Source organism: Nyctereutes procyonoides, unplaced genomic scaffold (genome assembly GCF_905146905.1).
Source record: "Nyctereutes procyonoides isolate TBG_1078 unplaced genomic scaffold, NYPRO_anot_genome, whole genome shotgun sequence".
Lineage (NCBI taxonomy): Eukaryota > Metazoa > Chordata > Mammalia > Carnivora > Canidae > Nyctereutes > Nyctereutes procyonoides.
The window spans coordinates 25912236-25931212 of NW_026575042.1; the positions used below are offsets into that span (position 1 = coordinate 25912236).

The 18977-nt window shown below is 35.9% G+C and overlaps 1 protein-coding gene and 1 pseudogene across 1 annotated transcript in view; both read left to right on the top strand.

Moving 5' to 3' along the window:
- The window catches only part of TBC1D5 (TBC1 domain family member 5), a 530534-nt gene that overhangs the window by 303510 nt on the left and 208047 nt on the right, over positions 1-18977 (top strand). Inside the window, exons 10-11 of the mRNA XM_055321341.1 lie at positions 11426-11528; positions 18451-18539. Of these exons, the coding sequence (XP_055177316.1) occupies positions 11426-11528; positions 18451-18539 (192 nt within the window). The remainder of the gene's footprint in view (positions 1-11425; positions 11529-18450; positions 18540-18977) is intronic.
- LOC129507271 (POU domain, class 5, transcription factor 1-like) lies at positions 5557-6661 on the top strand (annotated as a pseudogene).

Sequence of the window (18977 nt, forward strand, 5' to 3'; positions counted from 1 at the left end):
TATCATAAATAAAAATAAAAAAAAATTAAAAAAAATAAATAAATTAAGCCAGCTTTTTCAGCACTACTCATAATTGTGGGTTCACATGTTAATTATAAGAAGGTTCACAGGTAAAGTCTGGTGATTGGTCAAGTAATAGCTCATCCTAAAATATTCCTACTAGGTATAACCTGTTTAGTAGTAGAACATAATCTTCTCAGAACTTAAATGTAGATTTGGAATTGAAGCTACCTTAGTACTTCAAGGGTAAATGCTTTGAATTACTTTAAAATGTTTTAATTGTTGAAAAGCTACAAAATAGAATCTGTATTTTCAGCTGTGACAGAGTCTTGTACTTAAAGTGCACACATCTATCTACTTACATGTTTTTGCCCTAATTTTTCATCTTTATGATGTGAGTAGAATTTTTTTTTTTTAAGTTTTTGTGTTTTTGAGGTGGGGAGGCAGTGGGATAGAAGAGGGCTTGCTGTGTAACTTAGGACATTGGAGAATTAGAATCTTTAATGAACATATCTATTTAGAGGGTGACCCATCTCGTCTCCTGAAACTCCAGCCCTATCTGCCCTTTCCTCACTGTGCATTCTTTGCTGTTTCCTGTCGTCATAACTCTTCTGCTTCATCATCTCACTTGTAAGGTGAGTTCAAATGCCCACCTGCCATGTTAGCCTCTTGGAGATTTTCTGCTATCCTCTTGGGCTGGATTCTGCCTATTGTCATCACAACAGATTTCTACCTTTAAAAAAAAAAAAAATCAATGTTCTCCTTCAGTTTGTGGCCTCTAAAAGCTCCTCTAAAAGCTATACATTGCTCTTGTCTTTATTAATTGTGGAAACAATGACAACAGAACTCTGCCCTAGCCTATCTTCTGCTTCATCTTCCCACCTGCAGTCCCTGAGTCCATAGATTTCATTTTTATTTTTCTTTGGTTTATTTGTAGCTTTGTGGATTTATTCACTCATTCAACAAATACTACTTGAGAAATTATTACGTACTAGCTACTGTACTAGAAGTTGAAGGTCCTAATAAAGAAAATAGTGCCTGTTATAATTCTTTCATAGATCACATACATTTTATTGTAATTACTTCCCTTTAAAAAATCTGTAAAATAGCTCTTTTCTCTCCTAGATTTTCTTAGGCTTTGTATCTGGCACCCATAATGGCATTTGTGTTGTTGATAGTCATCTAATTAAATCTTTTTATTTTGCAAACCTGGAAAGTTGAAACTAGCAAAGAATAGGACTTAAGAAAATATAATTTGTTAATGGCCAAAATGGAAATAAAACCTGGGACTCCTAGTCTTTCCACAACTCTATAATATTTTATGTTAATTTGTTTGCCTTAGATTTAACACTTTTTCAATGCAAGAGATATTAAGTGAATACCTTTTGTATGCAGAGCACTCTGTGGAGCAAACAGGAGATGGAAACATTGGTGAGTTACTATAAATCTTACTCAGAAAGAGATTAAATAAATATGGTTTGTGCCCTCTAGGCTGATACACTCTAATGCAGAGTTTCTCAACCTTGGGAGCATTGACATTTTGGACCAATTCTTTGTTGTGAGAGGCTGTCATGTGCAGTGTAGGATGTACAGCACCATCCCTGACCTCTAACAGCTAAAGGGTCTGTGAGGCATCTTTACAGGGCATCAGGGCATCTTGTCTGACAGAAGGGTTCTCTGAGGTACTGTTTTAGAGTTTTCTGAGATCTTAACAAAAGATTTTATACTCACTCCCTTGGTTTCATCTATAGATTTTACTTACTTACTTATTTATTTATACTATGTTTTAGATTTGATGTTTGCCCAGAAGCAGTGTCATAATGCTAGGATCATTTGCTGAATAGAGGAGGCCGAGAAAGAGCAGTTTTATTTTCAAAGTTCTAGAACCTCTTCCTTTGGCTTCTCCCCTCTTTCATTCTACTATAAGTAACAAGTATAACTTAGGCAGCGCCTTCAATACTCTGCCTGAATAGGTTCTTAGCTAGGTCACTCTAGCTTATGTGGTACATTTTTAATTTTCTGTGCAACTATAAGCAGCCATGTTTCTGGCACATAATTAGGAAACTTCTTCATCCATTTTGCCTATAACGTTTTTCTTATTTTCATTTAAACCCTCACTGGCAGCATTCTCATGGGTTATCTTTTGCCAGCAGCCTTTTTTTTTTTTTTATTCTTTAATCCTTCACTGATGTTATATGCAAGGCCCTTCCAGCTCCTGTCCAGTTCCTTAGACATTCCTACCACGTATTTTATGGTTTTTTCAATAACACCCCAGATTCAGGTATCAAAACCTGTATTAGTTATCTGTTGCTGTATAATAAGTTGACCAAAACCTAGTGACTTGGAACAATAATCGTTTATTTCATAGTTGCCACATATCAGCAGTTGGAGAGAAGCTTAGCCAGAAGGTTCTGGCTTAGGAGTCTCATGAGATTACAGTCAGATATCAACTGGAACTGCAGTCATCTGGAGGCTTCACTAGGGCTGGAGGATCCATATTGGTTCCTTTCCATGTGTATCTCTCTGTGGGACTATTTAAGTGTCTTTCTCCAGAGGAAACTACTCCCAGAGCAAGCAATCGAAGAGGAGAGATGTTCTAAAGAATTTGCACAGTATTTTTAAAACCACCGTAGTCCATAGGTAGCTTCCCAAGCCTCCTGGGTGACCTTTTCTCTTCTGTCCAGCTGGAAAAGGAAATGTGTATGGGGCTCGATTGAAGTGGAGGTGGGGGGTTGAATTTTGTGGTCCTACATCACTTCTACTCTCATTTCGTTGGCTAGCACCTCAGTCACATGTCTACAGCTCTCTGAGAAAGAAGCTGGGAAATTAAGTCCAGCTTGGACCTGGAAGGATGAGAAAGCAGATTTGGTTGAATAGGGAGAGAATGGTGAAATCATCAACCAAAACAGGGAGCAAAAGAAGAAAAAGTATGCCTGCTTTCATTCTGTATGAAATTGCTTCCTTTGATGGTTTTTGCTTGATTTTCCACTTTTTCTTTAAAAAAAAAAAGAACAATAAACCAAAAGAAGGTATTATCATTATTTTGGTGTTTAATAGTATTCTGGGGAGTTTCCATCAGCTCATTTTAAATTTTGGATGAATGGTTGTTTTGAAATTTTGTTTTTAAAGTATGAGCATAGCATCAGTTATTGTTCCTTCAAGTCCTTCTGTGCTTCTCTGTCCTACTGCATGATTATAAACCTTCACCAAGGGCTTTATTTTTCCCCCTGGGGCATCTTATTGAATACTTGCATCTTCAGTAATTCATCTGGGCCCAATGCTTTGTCTGTTTTAATACTTCTAATTACCTAATTATGTACTATAATGCAGTGACAAAGCCCTTTATCATTTTACTTTTTTCTTAACCCTTTTTTTACTTAGGATTTTTTTTGTTTTTGTTTTGTTGTTTGTTTTTTGGGGGGGTCTTTTTGTTGTCTGAGGAACTCTTCATTATAGATGGCCCACAAATTTGCCTGGCTTCTCTTTATTGTCTGTATTATGACAGACTGTTACCCTATTGAATATCTTTCCATTTGACTTATTACATCAGGCACCTGGGTTCCTGGCTATTGGGGCTCTAAAGTTGTGTGTGGTTGTTCTCTATCCTTTACTTCCTGATTCATTCCCATATACTGCAGTTATAGGAGAAGATATCCAAAAGACATGTAGAATAGTCTAGTTCTTGTAAACAACTTTTGTGGGATCCCTGGGTGGCGCAGTGGTTTAGTGCCTGCCTTTGGCCCGGGGCACGATCCTGGAGACCCAGGATCGAATCCCACGTCGGGCTCCCTGCATGGAGCCTGCTTCTCCCTCTGCCTGTGTCTCTGCCTCTCTCTCTCTCTCTCTCTGTGACTATCATGAATAAATAAATAAAATCTTTAAAAAAAAAAAAAAAACAACTTTTGTGACAGAATTAGTGGCCATTTTGTCATTCCTAGATCTTAATCTTAGATGTCCACAATAGGTATCCATGAAAGAATGTAATGGAAGTCAATAAGAGTTTTCAAAATTATGCTCACTTTACTTCAGGATAAGTTTCATTATATATGTGTTTTAGATAAGGAAGATAAAATGATAGAATTATAGTGTTACTATTTACAACCTGTAATGAATTAATAGATCTCGGCAATGATCATCAATTGCTAGCATCATAAAAAGAAATAGGCAGATATATGCATCCTGATGGTAGTACACAATACTGACTGTAACAGTTATCTATAGCTGTATCATAAACCACCCTAAACGTTAAAACAACAGCATTTTTTTTTTTGCTGATGAAGGTACAGTTTGGGCGAGGCTGAGCCAACCAATTTGTCTTTGTTCCACATGGAACAAAGGTCAAGCCTGGCTGAAGGTTAGGGGCTGGAATCATGTGAAGGCTTGTTCACTCCCATGTCTGGCAGTTGAAGTTGGCTCTCAGTGAAGAGTTTCTCTGCAGCTGTGACTAGAATACCTCTGTAGGGCCCTCCCGTGTAGCTACTTCACTTCTAGCAGCATTGTGTCTGAGTTCCAAGGATGTGTCCAGACGGAGAACCAGACAGGAGTTAGGTCACAATATCATTTTGTGAGAAACTAGTTACCAAGGCCAGCATGAATGCAAATGGAGAGGAGTTAGACTCCTCCACCTTTTCACAGGAGAAATGTCAAAGAATTTGTAAAAATATGCTAAAAGCCCCATACCACCCATGACAAATTTTGTTGAAAATTGAATTTGAATTTGATGAAATGTCTAGACTGACCATCCAGTTTATAAAGGGAATGTGTTAAATAATAAAACAGAGAAACAATAAGAAAAATTCAGAATGTGGCAAGTTTCGACACAATAAATAACCTGGCTTCCTTAACAAATACCTTGCAGAAAGAGACAGAGACATGGAGGAGGAGAGAGAGGGGAAGAATAAATCTATAAAGTAAAAGAGTCTTAAGAAATATATCAATAAATTGTAGTATATGGACATTTCTGGGATCTTGAACAAACTGCAAAAATTAGGGAAATTTGCACATTGCCTAGATATTTGATTTAATTAATGGATTATTTTATTAGTAGTAGTGTTAGAATGGTACATAGTTATTTTTTAGAGTCCTTTTATAGATGCATAATATTTATAGATGTGACATCTCTGATTTGTTTAAAAATGCAGAATTGAGGGAGGAATATATATGAAACAACTGATAGGCAATGAAATTGGATGATGGCTATATTGAGTCTACTCTTGGTCTATTCTGTAGAAATGTTTGAATTTTCCATGATGAAAGATTTTTTTTTTAGTCTTATAATAAAAACTATAATGCCTACGAATTTTGGGTAATTTCAAGATGCAGAACAAAACTCACAAACCAAAGTTTTTATATCTCTTGGTATTAATTTGTGGGATGTAAAATTTGTCTGACTCTAAGTTCCTTCACACATCTTGAGAGAGAAACTGCTGTATTTTAAATGTTGATCAATTAAGTTAGAACTGAAATACTACTTTTTTTTTTCCATCAAGAAAAATCTAGAGTCCCTTGGAGAGCCCTCATTTTTCAGGCTCCTCGCTTGGGGCACCCCTGTTCCCCATGACAGGACATCTGGCTTCTGACACTGCACTGGGAGGGCCAGAGCCCTGCTGGGTTGACCTTTGGACCTTGCTGAGCTTCCAGGCCCCTCCTGGCAGGTCAGGAATTGGGCTGGGCCAGGTGCTGAGGTGTGGGAGAATTCCATGTGCCCGCCACTCCACCCCACTGAATGAGTTCTGAGTTCTGAGGGGATGGCAAGCTGTGGACCTCAGGTTGGAGTGGGGCTAATGCCCCAGGGCAGCCTGAAGACCTCTCAGCAGAGGGTGAGTGAGGGCTGGAGTGGAGAGCAACTCCGAGGGTACCTCCCCCCAGCCCTGTGCTGCCCCGTTTGGGACCATGAAGCCGAAAAAGGAGAAGCTGGAGCGAAACCTCTGAGGAATCCCAGGACATCAAAGCTCTGCAGAAAGACCTGAAACAATTTACCACACTTCTGGAGCAGAAGAGGATCATCCTGGTACATACTCAGGCAGATGTGGGGCTCACCCTGGGGACTCTCTTTGGGAAGGTGTTTAGCTAAATGACCATCTGTCATTTTGAGGCTCTGCAGCTCAGTTTCAGTAAAGTGTTAACTGCAGCCCCTGTTGCCCAACTGGGTAGAGGAAGCTGGCAACAGTGAAAATCTTCAGGAAATATGCAAAGCAGAGACCCTTGTGCAGGCCTGAAAGAGAAAGCCAACGAGTCTGGAGAAGCCAGTGAGAGACAACCTGGAGAACATGTGCCTGTGGTGCCGGAAACCCGCCCTGCAGCCAATTAGCCACATTGCCCAGCAATTCAGACTTGAGAAGGATGTGATCCGAATGTGGTTCTGCACTGGTTGCCAGAAGGACAAATGATCAAGCAGTGACTATTTGCAAGGAGAGGATTTTGGGTCTCCTTTCTCAGGAGCACCAGTGTGCTTTCCTCTGGCACCAGGGTCCTCTCTGGAACCCCAAGCTATAGGAGCCATCACTTCACTACTCCTTACTCACTACTTCCTGACAGTGAAGCCTTTCCCTCTGTGTCTGTCACCACTCTGGGCTCTCCTGTGCTGAGAGGGAGGGGGAATGCTAGGGAAAGAACCTGGGGTTTGTACCAGGACTTTGGGATTAAGTTCTTCATTCACTGAGAACAGATTTGGGAACATAGAGGGTGTGGGGCAGGGAGTTTGGGGGTAACAGGTTGGAGGGAGGAAGGTAAGGTTCAAGGGTGCTCTTTTTTTAATACCCATACCATTCATCACTTTGTTCTTAAATAAAGAAGTTTAGGATACAGGTAAAAAAAAAAAAAAGAAAGAAAAAAAAGAAAAATCTTAGAGTGTATTGTCTAAATTTCATCATGGAATACTTTTATGTTACTTTTTCTTTGGTTTTTATCTACATAAGAGTTTCACTCTAACTTATTTAGTGCCATTTTCTTTTTCTGGCCAATGGCAGAAATTACTTCTCTTGGACTTCCATTTTCTGATAATAACAAAATTTATCTTTAAACCCTATTAATGTGAATTTTTTCCCTTTATTTGCCTATCAGATATTTGGTTTGAATTAATCATAAATTTACAGTTTCAACTCAAGTATTTTTTTTTAATATGCCTCATCTTTACTGAAATTATTACTTTTTTTTTTTTAATGACACTGTAGAATCAGTATTGACCTTCAAAATCTTAACAATTGTTGAAGTCAGCTTGGGTCCATAATCTGTGATATTTATTATTGTTTTAAAAGTAAATTTACCTTTCCAATGACATTTGTGTTAGAATGTTCAAATTACTTTACCTATCTTGAATCAACACCAGATGGCATGAAGTTTAAAAAAAAAAAAGGCATAGATGTGTAATGGATGACTGGGAAGCTATTTTGAAACTTAAAACATATCATCATGGGATCCCTGGGTGGCACAGCGGTTTGGCGCCTGCCTTTGGCCCAGGGCGCGATCCTGGAGACCTGGGATCGAATCCCATGTCGGGCTCTGGTGCATGGAACCTGCTTCTCCCTCTGCCTGTGTCTTTGCCTCTCTCTCTCTCTCTCTCTCTCTGTGTGTGTGTGTGATTATCATAAATAAGTAAAAAAGAGTTAAAAAAGTATGTTTAAAACATATCATCAGAAACTGATTATTACTGAAATGCCTGGATGGTTCAGTTGGTTGGGCGTCTACCTCTTGATTTCAGCTCGGGTTGTGATCTTGGGGTCATGGGATCGGGCCCCTCGTCAGGTCCTGCATGAGGCTCTGCACTTGGCATGGAATCTGCTTGTCCCTCTTCCTCTGCTCCTCCCCCTTCCACCTCACTCTCTTTCTCAAATAGAAAAATAAATAAGAGATTTTTTTTTTTTTAAGAGAAACCAAACTGATCATTACTCTTCCTGGAAAAACTACTCACTGTACTTTTCTCCCTTATTTCTGATTCCTATAGATGTTATATCTTCTGGTTTGAAGCCTAACAATAAGACAGTTAAGTATTTGTTGTGGGAAATATATTATTCGGTTGTACTCATCAACCTTATGACCTTCTTGGTACCTCTAAGCTCATGGAATTTTACCTAAATATGTACATCTGACTCATTTATAATTGATGAGTGAAGTGGTTGGAAAGTACTGTTACCTAACCACCCAGATATGTGGGGGCAGGTAGCAGGTATTCATCTGCTTCAGAATCCTTACCTGTGACTTTCTGAGTTAGAGTGGATAATCTCCAAAGACTTCAGCTTTAAACTTCTCTGAATGTAAATTATTTTTCCAACTTTTTTTTTTAAGATTTTACTTATTTATTCCTGAGAGACACAGAGGGAGGCAGAGACATAGGCAGAGGGAGAAGCAGGGAGCCTGATGTGGGACTTGATCCGGGAACCCTGGGATCACAACCTCAGCCAAAGGCAGATGCTTAATCACTGAGCCACCCAGGCATCCCTCTTTTTCCAGCTTCTTAAGTAGCATAAACTTTTATATCTTTTAAAAAACTTTTTTGTATCTACCTTACTTATATAAGTGTAATTTTGATGCTATAAAACCATCAGAATTTATTGAACAAGTCCTACTTTTATAAAAAAGAATGGATAATGAAATGTTATAAATGGCACTTTAGGGTTGTAGAGTTGTAGATAGTGTGCTGTTGTGTAGATATGCTGTGTCTGCCTAATACACATTTTTAGTTGATTGGGTATTTGCTAAAAGTGGGTAATTTAAATTATCTACCTGCAATTTAATTCTTGTAGCTCTCTTGTTTTTAATCTTGCAAGTGGTTAGTATGCATTTAAATGAAACTATGAATTGGTATGTAATATAATTTACATTTTTAGTAGTTAGGTATTAAACTCTTACTATATAGTTCATGGGTATTTGTTACAAAGTGGATGTTGCAGTTTTTAGTACTTTCTTGCATAATCAGTTCAGATTGCATCAGCTACACAGAATTTGGTTGTGCCAGTGTACATGGAAAATTTCTGAAGAATAGTTAAGGGAGAAAATGTGCAAAATCATTAAGCCATGTTATCTAAATTATGGGGCAGGAAGCCTACTTAAAGACATGGCTAGGATGGCAACTAGACTTACTTTGGTAATCATTTCACAGTGTATACAAATATCATATCATTATGTTTTATGACTGAAACTAATATGTTGTATGTCAATTATACCTCAAAAAAAAAAAAAAGACAGGACTAGATTTAAGTCATCTAATGAAGAAGAAGGGGAAACAGTTTCACTTCTTAGAAGGATTAATGTTTTTACCTTAGTGACTTAAGTTTTCCCAAGAAATTTCTCTTTAGCAATTTATTTTAATTACTTACCTGTCTTTCATCTTTACTTCGGGGTATTTGACTTTCTAAGGACTTTATCAACTTTCTTTTGTCCCAAAGAAGTCATTCAAAAAGTGGTTGTGTTTTTTTCCTACTTCAGTGCATTTGACAACTTCCTGGAACACCTTTGGCTTCTATGATATAATATTCTTGCTCCAAATATGCTTTCTGGTTAATTTTTCTCTCTTTAGGAGCTGTAGTCATTTAAGCCTCGTCACACTCCCTTGCCTGAGTAGATACTGTCTGGAGAGGTCATCAAATTAAGATTCATGCAGAGATGTGAAGTCATCTTGCTCAGATCCATGGGTTGTTTATTACGTATCCAAAAAAGAGGTCTCCTTTCTGCTAGAGACAAAACCAGATGTACGTGTTTGGGGACAATTGGACATCAAAGGGAATTTCAAGCAAAAGTCACATGAACAGATGAAGATAAAACAGGCTTTAATTTGTCATAAAAAATAGGACCAGAAATGAGATGCTTCAGAAACCATTAACATAGTTAACCCAGAAACCCAGCCTGGACTGGAAAGAAAGTTACAACTCTCACAGGGAGCCAGAAAAGGATCAGAATGAAGCATTAAAACAGCTGAAGTCTCCAGGAAAAGGCAGTTAGCCATTATAATATGAAGTAAAACAGCCATTTTTGCTCTTTAAAAGACTCATTAAGGAGTATTTTTCTGTTTTGATAATGCCCTGTCCTTCCATGCTTTAGGTACTCTTTCTCTTCAGCCTCTCTCATATCCACTTATTTTCTAGTTCCAAAACCACCCAATGCACTTTTTTATCATCTAAAGTACCAAAATTCAAAGACTAATAATGACCTCTATTCTAGCACATTTACTGCTTCCCAGGCACTGTTCTTGGTGCTTTAATATGATCTCATCTTGATCACAAGATCAGTATTATTATCCCCACTTAATAGGTGGGGCAGTAAAGCAATCACTTACTCAAGATTATATAGCTAGTAATTATGCAACATGAATTTGAATGCAGGCTTTTTCTTCTCAGGTTTGTGATTTTTTCCACTTCAGTTCTTTATAATGCCCTCTTGTTCCTTCCTGTAATCTCTCCTCTTTTCAAAGCTTATTCCCACTTAGAGTTACTCAAATATTATTTTCTTTGTTACTTACCTATTCAAAAATGTAGAGTCACTTGGTTGATTTTTCTTCATTCGTGAATTCAGCAATTCAGAGCTGCCCACCTTTTCTTCCATCTCATCGTCCTGCTCTCAACTGGCAGTACTTCATGAAAGTACTTTTCTTTCTCATTACTGATTACATTTCTTTCTCATTACTGTGCTGTACACTTAGAATACTCATTGCCTTCTGTGCCTTCATCTTTCCTTCTGATTTGGTTATCTTTACCACTGATAGTCCATCCTCCTCCTCGCCAAAAAATTCCTGTTCAAATCTTTTGTGATTGAAGCTATTTGCTACCTTCTAGATGACATTCCTTCATCGCTTACGTATTTATTGTGTATTAGATTGCTGTGTATTTGTTCTTTGGATTATTGTAATTGTATATCCTTTCATTAGAAACAACTATGTAAGCTCCTTTCAAGTGGATACTGTGCCATTTTTCTATTTCACATTACCTCAAAGCACCTGGTAGGATTTTCTAACCAGAGAGCATTTAAGCGATATTCACTTGTTCATTTAAAGTCTACATTTTAATCAGACAAAACTAAGTGTGGTCATATGTAATAATTTAAATCTTGATACTTGCATAAGAAAAAAGATAATGATTTCTTCAAAAAGCTGGTGCATCCAAAATTACCTTTTAGTCCTAAAAACCAAATAGGCTAATAATCCTGCCCCCTAAATATATAGGCTATGATTCATTTTGCTTAAGAACTGCTGTATCTACCTTATGAAGACTTAAAGCATATGGAGACATTTGAAAAGTATTATTTCTCTCTGTGATAGAATAATTTCCCTTTTCTCACCCTTTTTCCTTAACTTGGCCCACCAATGGCATAAGTTAGTTGAATGGCAAATGTACTAATACCTAAAGTAGCCCTTGACACTTTTTAAACATGAGAGTTTGAGGATAATTCTTGGAATTGTGCTAGTCAGTTTTAATCCTGTGTTTTCTTTCTTCAGGTTTCCTGAAATGCAGTTTTTCCAACAAGAAAATGTGAGAAAAATTCTTACAGATGTTCTTTTCTGTTATGCTAGAGAAAACGAGCAGTTGCTTTATAAACAGGTAATGAAAATATCGTACAGGTGGCATCCATTGACTCAAAATTTTCTATACAGCTTGACAAATGATAGAGCAATAATGTAGCCTTTATTGTATCCAGAGTTGTATCATAATAGTAAAGCAATCAAAGAGCTGCTTGTCAGCTGCATGGTGAGAAAAGTAAGCTCATTGAAGCACATATGCTTCTTCCTTATTATAAGACATTCCACCAAATTGTCTTCTATAAGGTGTTCAATCTTTTCTTTCAACTTTTGAGAGTTTGTTTATAAACAGCATCTTTGAAGCCAATCTAGTAATAAAACTTTTCAGAGTTGTATGTATAAATATTGTTTCTAAATACAGCATTTATAAATATGTGACATGCCATGTAAAAAAATAATCAGGTGTCCTCTACTCTTTAAGATTTGCTGATAATATAACTTCAGAAAGTTCTCTAAATTTTTTGAAATTTATGATATTCTTTGTTATCCAAATATTCATCCCATTACTAAAGGAAAGATTAAGATTGTTGGATTTTTGCTCTCATTGAAATGTAAATTATTTAATATATAAAGAAGTATCTAGGTTTCAATTTAAGATTATGGTATTCCAATACAAATATGAAAGTTGGATTTTTTATGTATTTCTCAAAATATATAGTAAGTGGGAATTCAAACCAAATTAATAAATTCTCTACTAATCAAAAGTTACAACGTATGTCCAACTGATAACCACTTAACTTCAGTGAGAAGAGAATGTGACTCTTGATTTTGGGATTGGGAGTTCGAGCCCCACATTGGATATACATATTATTTAAATAAATAAACTTTTTTTTTTTAAGATTTTATTTATTCATGAGAGAGAGAGAGAGAGAGAGAGGCAGAGACACAGGCAGAGGAAGAAGCAGGCTCCATGCAGAAAGCCCAACGTGGGACTCGATCCCAGATCTCCAGGATCACACCCTGGGCTGAAGGCAGTGCTAAACCGCTGAGCCACCCAGTCTGCCCTAAATGAATAAACTTAAGAAATAATACATACATTGCTCTAACCATACAAGTGTTTTCTGTTATATTACACTGAAGGTAAGGGGTAGTCAGTTAGATATACATTAAAAACTTTAAAATGTCTTTTTTTTAATATTTTATTTATTTATTCATTAGAGACACAGAGAGAGAGAGGCAGAGACATAGGCAGAGGGAGAAGCAGGCTCCATGCAGAAAGCCCAACGTGGGACTCAATCCCGGGTTTCCAGGATCACGCCCTGGGCCGAAGGCGGTGCTAAACCACTGAGCCAGCCAGGCTGCCCAAAATGTCTTGAAATAAATATAACAATGTAGGTGCAACAGCTATGTGAAGAAAACTATAAATGTTATTGAAGGATATAAAGCAAGAGTTGAAGAAATAGGAAGTGATAGCATGTTTTAGATGGGAAGGCACTAAATATATTACTTCTTCCTAAATTAATATATAAATGTATTATCATTCCAGTGATAATCTGTGAGTGAAACTGGACAGTCTTTTTAAATTTAGTGCCAAAAAGCTTTACAGTAATTTTAATGGAGATAATATAGCTTAGTGGTTAAGAGCATGGCTCTAGGCCTTCATCTGTTATTTGAATCTTAGCTCAAGCATTCACTAGCTATCTAATCCTAGGCAATTTACTTACTTAAATTTTCTAAATCTTAGTTTTATTGGTAGTAGGATGAGAGAAGTAATAGTATTGACTTTGTAGAGTTAAAAACACATAGTGATCACTAAGTGTTCTTGTTGGTATTTATGATGGTTATTACTATTATTATCATTATTAAATATGTTGGAGTTGCTACAGAATGAAAGGGAGAATGGCAAAGAGAGATAAGAACTTCTGTAAGCTGTGATCAAGTTAATATGACAGTAGTATGGGAATCAAGATAGATCAATGGAACAAACTAAGAACAGGTTCATTTATATATGAATTCTTAATGTGATAGGATATTTTCATTCAATGGGAAAGGGACATTGACTTGCCATGTTTGACTTTCCATCTAGAAAAAAGATTAAATTATACTTTTATTGGAGAACAAATTCCAAGTGGCATAAAGATATAAATGTGAAAACTAAAATTTTTAAATGAAATACTGAAAAAGAAAAGTAGAAGTATTGTTTATAATCGCAGGTTTGGAAATGCCTTTCCAAGCAAGATAGGCTATCCAGAAGTCAGACACAAAGTTCAAAGACCAAAAAAAACAACCAAACAAAAAATTTTTAAAAAAAGTTCAAAGACCAAAAACAAACAAACCAAAAAGGAGACTGGGAGAAAATAAATATCAGTGTAGGATTTTTTGGAAGCAAATAACAGAAAATCCCGTTCAAAATGACTTAAACTCGTAGGATGTTATTAACACACTTTGCAAGAAGTCTTGGGGCAAAATGGTTCTGCAGCATTAGTTAGTTCAGTAGTTCAGACTCCTCATCAGTGATCCAAGTTTGTTCTTTTGTTCTCTCCTCATTGTGTTGGCTTCTGTCACCAAGCTATCTCTTCATTGTGCCCTTTCTTCTTTCCAATATTTGAAAATACCTCACAGTAAAAGATTTGATGATACCAAACCAAGTCAGAATAAAATCATCCCAAGTTATATGTTTGTTTCCCATTTTTCTTTAGAGAAAGAAAAAGTCGATTAGGGAAGTGTTATAATAATGGAACAAGTTCCACAGACAAGGAACAAAAACATAATAACTGCACTCAAGCATTTGTGATGTATGTGGGTCACTGCATTTGTAAGGAAGACTAAACAAGATTATGGAAGGTCAGATTCTTGATAATTTAGACAAAGTCAATCAATTACTGAATAAGAAAGTATCATTAACTTACTCTTGGGAGTCCTTTAATAAGACTTAATTACTCCCTGTACAGGTTTAAAATCCTATAGATTCTTTACATAGAAATAATACCTTGCCAAAGAAGGACTGAATATTTAGTCAGATCAAATTTAAGAAAAAAAACCTTGAGTTTCATCACAAGCTGTTAAAGCTATTATTTTGTACTAGGTGACACCCCGTTTAACATCGACCATATTGTTAATAGTTATGGGATTTTATTGAATTAATGAGACTGTTATCATGTAGTAGAATGTCTTGCTGAGTTAATTGAAACTGCAGAGATTATATAAATGGTATTAATGAACTTTGACTGCCTGATGCCTCAGCTTTAATAAAGACTGCTTGGTGGGCTAAATGAACACAGGCAGATAAAAGAACAGGTTCAATTTTGTGAGCCTACAGGCTGTTGATGAAGAAAACTTCGTTACCTTTATTTTCTACTGGCATGAGTTTGGAGTGCAGTGACTACTAACGATCCAGCAGGGATAAAGGCTTTAAGCAAACAGAAATGCTGATGTATAAATGGAAGCAAAATATACATTTTGGGAACCAATAAGTATACTGACCATATATTCTATTTTATTTTGCTTTGTCCAGTTTACAGCATATTGAATTTATGATCATTCTTTCTAAATAGTTCTCTTTACCTTTAAAGATGTTTGTACCCTTGCCACTTGTAATTATTAATCAGGTTTTACTAGTCTAGAATTAAGATTAAAACTAACAATCTCTTCCAAGCCTGTTTGAGAAAATATCTCTAGTTTGGTTGGAAGTCAACATTGAATTTGTAAAAGATTGTCTTAATGATATTCAAGGAGCTCTCAATTTCCATTATACAAAGAGCATCCTTATTTATTGATTTTAAATATAATTTAGTGTTATTCTTTTTCATTTTTCATATTGTTCCAATACATTGCTATATGGGAAGGTAGATAGTAATCAGTCACCATGCAGTGAGTACATTCTATGTGCTGAGCCTGTAGTAGGAGCTGGATTTTTGTATCTACACATAGACCTCACTTTTCACAGTTTATATAGCCACTTCTGTGCTCATTTTATTATTGTGTATCTGGCTCTCTAGACTGCAAGCTCCATAATGGTTAGGAACTTCCTCACTTCATTCACTTCTGTGATCGCAGCATTATCGTAGGTAGTTAATAATTTTTGACATATGAGTTTGTAAAATAAATGATGCATAAGCAAATGGAGATTCTGGACAGAATAGTATCACAGAAACTAAAGGGAAGAGAAAATTTAAAGAAGGTGGGAAGATGCATTTAGGTAAGAACTCAGTCTTACTAAACCAGCCATTGGTTAGAAAATACACTGAAGGGAAAAAGATCTAATCAGAAGATTACCACCACAATCAGCAACAACAAAAACCTAGTAAAAAACTTTCTTAGGTTGGAAAATCAGTTGTTCTTTAAAACATCTATTTTCTTCAAGTTAATTTTAATGCAATGCCGATAAATGCAGTATTTTGTTTAAATGACACTGAAGTCTACCTTCTAATTAAATTAGGATAGGCAAGATAATTTTGAGAAAAAGAATAGAAAATATGGCAGAATAGAATATTTTACAGCTCAAGTCATTAAAGTTGTAAAGTTCTTGTTAAGAATGTACAAACCAATGGAATACCAGAAAAAGCAGAGAAAAAAACAAGCACTAACTATTTAGTGTGTGGTAAAGACAACATTTCAAAACTATTGGGAGAATATGGGCTATTCAGTAATTAGTTGCACTCTTCTGCAGAGAAAAATACAGATTTATTTTTCAGGACAAAATTAAATACCAGATGGGTAAAGAATTAGCTGTAAAAAAGAAAACTGTGTACTCACCTAATCTCCATAAGGTCTTTTCAGGCATGAGGGCAAAACCAGAAGCCCTGAAGGATGATATATTAATTTGCTAGTTTTAAAGTATAGAGCTTCACGATAACATATCATCAAGATTAAAAGACAAAGGATAAATGTGGAAAGTGTTCATAACAAAAATGACTAAAGGTTAATAACCTGAATTGGTAAAGTTCTGTAACAAATTATCAGGAAAAAGGAAACACTTCATTAAGAGAAAATGGGCAATTCATTAAATAATAATGGCCAGTAAAATTTTTGTGTCAGTCTCACTAGCATTTAAATAGGGTAAAACAATAATTTGACTATGAAGTTTTACAGTGTTAAAAAAAAAAAAAAAAAAGCAAACACAAGTTAGGATGTGTGAAGTGGCAATTTTTATGCCCCAAATTGGGAGAATTCTTTCTGAAGGGCAGCTTAATTATATATATCAGAAACTTTAACAAATATCTTTACTTATTTAAACCCAGAAATTCTACTTCTAGGGACTTTATCCTGAAGAAATCATCAGAACTAGGCAAAAGATGATCATAAAGATATCTACTCTAATTTTTACTTTCTTTCGTCTAGTCAGTCCATCCTTCTTTCCATTTCTTCCTCCTTTTCTCCTTGTCTTTTTTTTTCCTTTTCTGTAGCTACAATAAGTACTACAGTAAGTAGCTATTACTTTGGTGATTAAATTATGGCACTTGGTTTTTGGAATACTGAGATTATTCCAAGAGAATAAGTACCTCACGATGACTTTAAAGCATACTTAGCACTTAATTCCTTTTTTTTTTTTGTCTTCACTGTGTTCTTTTTTTTTTTTTATTGGAGTTCAATTTGCCAACATACCATAACACCCAGTGCTCATCCTGCCAAGTGCCCCCCTCAGTGCCCATCACCCAGTCCCCCCAATCTACTATGTTCTTCTAAGAGATAGTCAAATAGTCATTTCAAGGTTTGTTTAGTAAGGAAATGGTTACTTAAAAAGACTGAAGTGGTTTGTGTCTTAATCACAAGATTTGTCTTAATCACAAGAAAGTTGTCACTGTATCATAAATTATTTTGTACAAACGTAAGTCCTAATTTGAAGCTAATGATAACTTATAAATGAACTCTCATAGAGTTTACTTTCGTATTATTTTGTGATGACCACTAACTTTTAAGAATGGCATGGTACTTCTAGAATGTACAGAGGTTAGTGTGACTGCCCTTCCATCATGGAAATCTCTACTTCCACCAGTGAGACTCTCTTTTCTCTTTGCTTCCGTATTTTATTTTTATTTCCCATAGAGGTGGTGTTTTGTCTTATTTTATTTTTACAAAAGATCCATAATTATTAAGCAAAAGGAAAATGATAATTTACTCACTTTAAGAGGCAGAAAATCTATTGTAATCTATTTTTAACTTGCTAAACATGTTTTCTGATGCTTAAGGGGGAAAAATCTCATAGTGAACAAGGCAAATTACAAATGTGGATACCTTACTCTCCACAAAAATGGATACATAATGAATTTTTATAATATTCTTTTAGAGACACCTTAGTAATCAGTATACTTTATTGTTTCTATGCCTATTTGTGTAATCCACAGGTGAGCACCAATAAAAGGCAAAAGCAAATACAATTGGTGATTTCACTAAATAAATTGAACAGTATACTTATAGTTCAAGTAGGTAGGAAAAAAATTATGGTAGTTTTCAGATTAAACATGTTGAAAATCATACTTTGAAAACTTTGCTTTTATACCTGCTAAAGATTGTTTCTCTTATTATCCAACATTTCCAGCTAGCTGACTTCAGCTCTTCCTAAATCTACAGACATCCTAATTTTGAGCCATTATATAATGAAAACATTGGATGTAATTTCCTTAGGTCTACAGTTCTTAGTTGCCCTTCTTACTGCAGATCTTTACACTGTAGCTCATGATTATAATTTGCATAAATGAAATTCATATTTATGAGTACAGATCTTGAAGCAACTGACAGGTGCAAGGTTGTCTACCATGCCAATTTATTGTTTGTTGTGTTATTTAAAAGAGAACTGCTCTCCATGTTTTAAAGAATTTGTGCTGTGGTTGAATTGGAATCAAATTCTAAAAGTAAATAAAATCTCATTTTGTAGCTTTTCATTTTATGCATTTCAGTGAAATATGGAAATGTTGGTGGTGAGGATCAGTTGAAGAAACATTTAACTGAGCCTGTTCTGTCCACTGGTGGACCGTCAACATCCTCCCCCTCTCATGTTGTTTCAGGGCATGCACGAGCTGTTAGCGCCTATAGTCTTTATCCTCCATTGTGACCACCAAGCTTTTCTTCATGCCAGTGAGTCTGCCCAACCAAGGCAAGTTTTTATTTGAACCCCTTCTGTTTTCTCAGCCTTGCTGTAATCATTTTAACCCCAGAATCTTTTCTGTTGAAGGTACTTTGTAAATTATAAACATTTGGTTATGTTTCATATGGCTGATTGCTAATTCCACTTAATAGTTGTGGTCCTACTTCAGCTATGGGACAAATTTGGAATCATAATTGTCTTTGCAAAACTTAGATCTGTGCTAAAGGAAAATACGTAACTAATGGATCAAGAAGAGGAAATATTTTTTATGATGGCAAAGTGCTAATGAATGATATGTTAATATATATCACCCTCTAATGACCCATTCTTTCACTATACGCTGCATGAGAACCTTGTCTGTGAGATCCTTCCTTCCCCCCAAGTTTAACTGAGTTTGAGTCATAAGTAGGAGACCAGTACACCCAAAGAACCCCAAGTTGTATAAAC